At 37.8% G+C, this 6,308-nt stretch overlaps 1 protein-coding gene across 1 annotated transcript in view; it reads right to left on the bottom strand.

Annotated features, from left to right (window-relative positions):
• The window catches only part of LOC106877475 (neprilysin-4), a 105,876-nt gene extending 102,107 nt beyond the window's left edge, over positions 1–3,769 (bottom strand). Inside the window, exon 1 of the mRNA XM_052976910.1 lies at positions 2,588–3,769. Within this exon, the coding sequence (XP_052832870.1) occupies positions 2,588–2,601 (14 nt within the window). The 5' untranslated portion in view covers positions 2,602–3,769. The remainder of the gene's footprint in view (positions 1–2,587) is intronic.
• Between the last annotated feature and the right edge of the window lie 2,539 nt (positions 3,770–6,308).

The raw sequence follows: 6,308 nt of genomic DNA on the forward strand, positions 1-6,308 counted from the left end.
AGACAGTTACATCGTGTCACACACATGCCTGAGAGTCATATCTTGTGTTACATACACACCTGAGATAGTCTTGTCAGTAGAATTCAAGGATACTAATGATGTCGCCATTCACTGACATTTGTAATATAAATAGTTGAAACAGTAGAATACATTTTATGTCATGACAAAGAAAAGGCTTGTTTAACAGAAAGAGTGAGATGGTAAAGGTCTTACCACTATGCTGTGAAATTGATTTGCAATTTTTCAGCCCAGTGATATCACTCCTATTATATCTTAATCAAGTAAGTTTGAAATTATAATAAGTGATGCTCTAGTATGGCCACTACTTACAGATTGGAAGCAATAAAAGAATTGACACAAAATTGTTATTGTGGAAACTTGTAGAACTATGTTGACAACAGAAATTTGTTTGTCAATTTGAAACTGTGATTCTCTTCACTACACCATTTCCTCTGCCTCTCTCTCTCTCTCACTGAGGAGGAAGGTGAGAATGGAGCTCTTAAACTGATAGGATCTCCACCACTTATAAGATTATCAAACACGGCATGCAGATCTTCAGGTGAAATTTAAATAATCTATTAAAATTTAAACATTTATTATGTAGCAGAAATTTAAGTTTATTAAAACTAAGAAAAGCATTGGTGAAAATAGGACTTACTCCCTCCTACCTATGCCTCTCTGTCAACATCAATGTATATCTCTCTGTCTTCCCCCAGCTCTGTTTCTGTGTGTATCTCTCATCTATCTCTTTCCCTTATGTCAACATATATTCACCCTAACTCCCAGTTTACAATATTTTCTCTCTCTCTCTCTGGCTGTCTCTCTCTCTGTCTTTTGTTACTTTCTATTTGTGTTGGTCTTTCTTTTCCTGTTTCTCACATAAAAAGTATGTATTCTACTTTCTGTCTATTTCCACCTGTCTCTTTCTGTTTCTCTGTCTCTGTTTGTCTGCCTCTCTTCCTCTTGCCAAAAATTGAGATAAGGCAAAAGAAAGGTAGAGACATAAGAGGGACCTGGACAAAACAGGTACCAGAAAATGGTTTGATAGAGACTGAGTGGGGTGTTTTGGTAGTCTTGGATAGTAGAGTAGGGAGGTAGGTGGAGGGTGGGGTCATGTGGAGAGTTGAGATGTCTTAATAAGTTAGAGATATTAGAATATTGTGTTTACAGATGAAATGACACTGGGTTTAGTCAACTTGAAACACTAGTACATATCTGTCAGAAAGGGGCAACACAACACATTACAACACATCTGTCACTTTGCATCACAACACATCACTGTGAATCACAGTGCAACACAATGTTTCACAACACATAAAAAAATCACATTCACAACAAATTGCATCATAATGCATTACAATATAGTGCAGCATTGCATCACAATAGACTTATTGCTAATCACATTGAATCACATTTCATATCCAGTGTTCTGTGTACAACTTTGTATATGTGTGGTTCAGGATTGTGGATCAGACTTGATACCTTGACTTAAAACAATGTTTTATTACATATCAATAAAAGATTATCTTTATGGTAACTCAGCCTCTTAGAAATATTCTCTCAGATTCTACCAAATCACATTAGCCAAATTCCTTTTACCACACACTTTTACCTTGCAAAAGGAAGACTGTATTATCACTATAGTCTGAGAGAGAAAGAAGAATAGTTATGGTTGAAATATTTTGATTAAAGATCTGCTTAATTAGGGCTGACAATGTATATTACAAAACAACGTGGGAGCATCTACTTTGTTGCTCAACTTGCCAGTAATAGCAGCAAAATATCCTTTAAATTACACCTAATTGTCTTGAGAACAGACAGGAGACTTTAGATAATGGAGTTCACTGGATGGTCAGAGCTGGAATACCTCTGATCAAAGGCCTTTATTTTTAGGTTTACCTGAAGCTAAACACCAATTATTACAATTAACTATCAAGCCTTGACTCCTGTAGCATTTTGTGGTATATCTCTCTAGCTACATTCATACTCATACACATGTATGCATATTCATTTTGAGGTATATGTGTGCATATACTCATTTTGTAGTATATTGTGTCTAGTTTTACACACACACGTGTGTGTTCATTTCCTAAATTCATTGTTATCTACAACCTAATAATTTCAAAGGTAAACAGATGTAATGAAAAACATAGGGCCATAGGTGTATGTAGTGTTATTGGTATAATATGCATAGAGAGCAATACTAGAAGAAAAGTGTATGGGCTTGTCCCTTGCAATGAGCATAAGATAAACATGAGGAATTAATTTGAATGTGCATGTTTTTTATCTTTTGAAAATTCAAAAGTGTAGCTATGCAGCAGCTGTTTTACCTGTATGACACACACACACACGTGCATGCACACACACACGCATGCACACGCACGTGTGTGTGTGTGTGTGTGTACATGCATAGCACACATTTACACATTGTGTGAAGATTTAATGTAGTTCTATGTACATTGTGTTATGCTAGTCATTTACTTTTGTGATTATATAGTATGTGTATGTAAATGTATGTATACACAACATTTTGATATATAAACACGAAAATCAATTGCTATTTCGATGACAGAAAGCTTCAACTTACCCTGATTCTTCCATCTTTCTCTCTTTCTTTAGCACTTCTTTCTTTTTTCTTTCTGTCTTTGCTTCTTTTTTTTTTTGTTTGTTTCTTCCTTCCTTCCTTCCTTGTCGTCAATCAAAGAGTCTGCGATGAGAGGAAGGAGGAGGAGGAGGGAGAAATGAGTGAGCAATGATGTTTCTGCAGAAACATGCCTGCTAAGCAGTCTCCAGCGCGGCAAACTGTGTTTATGGTAAGAAGAGATGAAGGAAGTGATCAGCGGAGGATGATGGTGGTAATGATGATGGATGGTGGTGTTGTGGTGGCAGTCTGCTGCTAGTGTTGTGTGTGTGTGCTGTATATGTGTGTGCCTGTGCTGTATATGTGTGTGTCTGTGTTGTCGCTAGAGGTGTGATTATGTCACCATTGGGTCTGACTGGCTGTGATACCAGCATCAGGTTTGATTGGTAATTTGAGGAGATGATGAGGTGGTGAGGGGGCAGTGTTAAAGTGAGTGAGAGAGAGATGGAGGGTTAGTGTGAGAGAGAGAAAGAGGGAGAAAATAGTGTCAAAGACAGAGGGGAGAGATGATTGTCTGTGAGAGGGAGGGGTATGTGTGAGAGAGGGAAGTGGAGTGAGGTAGAGAGGCAGTCAGATATGAGCAATATTTAGGAGGAAGGAAACTTGGAGATAGAAATGAAGTATAGTAGAACGGAGAGTGAGGTGTGAGTAAAAGTAGTGTGATTAAGGCAAACATTGGAGGCTAGTGTGTGTGTGTGTGTGTGTGTATGTGTGTAAAATGATGCATTAACGACATCAACAGGAGTGTTGGAGGTTTAAATAACCTGTGAAAAGATATCATACATTGTCTTCTGATCTGTCAGTTTCTGGTTATATGTGTGTGTCTCTCTCTCTCTCTCTCTCACACACACTTTAATGTGATATAGTGAGAGTCAGTCAGTGTGCAGTATATCAGGTGTGTATAGTAGAGGTGGTGATATTGTTAGATATGTGCAGTATGTCAGATATGTATAAAGGTATGCTGATGTTGTTGGTGACAGTTGTTAGCCTCTGTGTATGTGTGTATCCATTCCATCACATTGCACAGTAATGATGAGGGACAGACTGACTTTAGTTAAGCCTCACAACACTAATTATTGTTATGACAGTCACAGTTATTATTCAACCATTGACCACACTCTATCACCTCTTTCTTTTATCAGCTATTTCTTTTTCTTCTTTCTTTCTCTACCACCTCTCCTCTCACCATCATACCTCTCCCATAACACTACCACCCTCCCTCACCATGTACTTACCTGTGCACTCAAACCTTTCTTCCTCTGTCAATAGTAGCGGTGTGGAGATGCAAGGGAGGAGACAAGTATATTACACACTTCAGGGAGAAAGAGAAATGGTAATCTAGTGCAGATAGTGTTGTAGTGATATGTGGTGACCTGGTAGTGTGGTTATAGTGGTCTAGTGCTGGTATAATGAGGTCTGGTGGTATGGTTGATATTTGATGAATAGGAGTGGTGATGTGGTTATGGCAGTTGTGTTGAAGTAGTGGAAAAGGTGGTTCTGTTGATTCTTTAACAATCTCTTCCATTTATTTTTCCTTGCATACTCTCAACTTTTCCTCCCCACTATCTCTGAACTCTCACTCTTCATTTCTCTCTTTTACATCCTTCTTTCCACTCTTGCCAGTATCTTCACACATCCTGTCATTTTCCCATCGATATGATCATGCAACTAAATGGGGTCTGAATTTGCAGTAGACAAAATCTTAATCTAAATTTCACTTCAACTTGATATTACTTAAGTGTATAAGACTTCTTGAGGGTCTCTTTAACATACCAAAATTTAATCTAAGAGTTGTCAATGCATGGAATGAAGATGAATCCAGGTTGTGCTCAAACTATCTTTTTGCTAGAAGAGAATGCTCATTGTTATTAGTTTCCAACAACATGTTTATCATATTCTCCCTTCTAGACTTCCTTTGGAATCATGGCCTATTCTGGTATTGAAGTCCTAAAGATGGTAAGTTCTATGAGGTTGTGAAAATCAATATAACACTTTTCCTCATCTGCAGAATTTGCTTGAAGAATAGGGTTGTGCACACTGAAGAATGTCGTATGCTGCTTGACTGGAATAGGGAAGTGCATGGAGATGATGCAGTCAGTGAGCTATAGGCAGGTTTTCAAGCCTTAAGACAGTGAAATTTCTGATCAAAAAGCCAAGTCATTAGAGGGAATAGTTGGTGTTATTCTCTTGAAGCCATTATAATCATGTTCACTCCTGCTCTGAATTAATGCACTTCTAGATGGGTCAAGAGACAATCTTTTGTTCATATTTTCTGTTTTGGTAAGTTTCTATGGCTAGATATCCTTTACAGAGTGTACTGGGTGGATTTTATTGCCCACTTTACAGAGTGTATTGGGTGGATTTTATTGTGGTAACAGCAGTATTGAGGTTGGCTTGTACCCCACAAGATAAAAGAGACCTCTCTACTCTATGAGGCCTATTTGTTTAGGGCTAGGAGACTAACAAAACAGAGCAACTGCTAAGGTGATCACCTGGGTAACAGCTACTACCTATTTCCAGTCAGTCTTCTAAGCATTGAGAAAAAGTATTTCCTATGTAACCTTAATGCTAATTTCCTCTGTGCACCTGAAGTCTACATTCTGTTAGCCTGCTGTGATGTCACTATGCCACTTATTTCTGCATTATTAGTTTACACAAAGTACACTATATGGAATTTCTACCTACTCCGTGTGTATGATAGAAGATGAAGAAAGATTTTCATTCTTCTATTGACTGAATCGAGCATGGCTATGAATGTTTCACACATCCCATTTATTTTAGGGTTTGTGTAGCATTGTTCTATCATAATGTCTTTGAAAACAGTTGAGACCTAGTGGGGCGAGTCACTGTTTCTTACAGGAATATAGTAAAGCTGCACTAAAAAAATTTGTTTGAGAGTTTCGACCAAAGTCTCTTACTTGATAACTGTCTCTATTAACAGACAATCCTGTTAATGGTTCAATGGATGAGTTTATTTGTAGCTATTCAACCTATATCATATCTTAGTGTTCTTAAGAGCACAGTACATTGCTTATACACCATCTTGAAAAAAAAGAGAAGACAAAATTGTCAATGCTGGAATGTCTTTAATATGAGGTCTGTTAGATCACAGTTGACTTGGGGCTTAGCAACAACTGTCACTGATCTTTATTATGCAAGCTTGACAAATGTTTTAGCTGAAGACTAGATTTGACTGATTGGTAAAGAATTAGTTACCAACACACTTTGACCTCTTGCTCACAGCAATACTGTATTCTCATTCTGCCTCTCCAACAATGGCTACATCAGCCTCTGCTCTTCTGAGCAAGGCTGATACATACCATGTCTACACCAGCCTATCACACACATTAGTCTCTCTTCATCCATACTATGATCTCACCCTTGTTATGCCCAATCATTTTGCCACAGAGGCTTCATCAACTCTGGAATTTCCTGTAGTAATTCATTTACATCAATTTTCCCAGCAGTCTGGCAGTAGAACTTGTCATCATGGCCATCTTCCTCCTCACTAAGCTACTAAACAAAAACATCATAGCTGGCTAACTATCCATCCATTCACCAATTAATACATCCATCAGTCAACTTATCCAGCTATCTGTCTGTATATATATCATCATCATCATTTAACTTCTGTGTTCTATGCTTGCATGGGTGGGACATTATATAT

Source organism: Octopus bimaculoides, chromosome 26 (genome assembly GCF_001194135.2).
Source record: "Octopus bimaculoides isolate UCB-OBI-ISO-001 chromosome 26, ASM119413v2, whole genome shotgun sequence".
NCBI classification, from domain to species: Eukaryota; Metazoa; Mollusca; class Cephalopoda; order Octopoda; family Octopodidae; genus Octopus; species Octopus bimaculoides.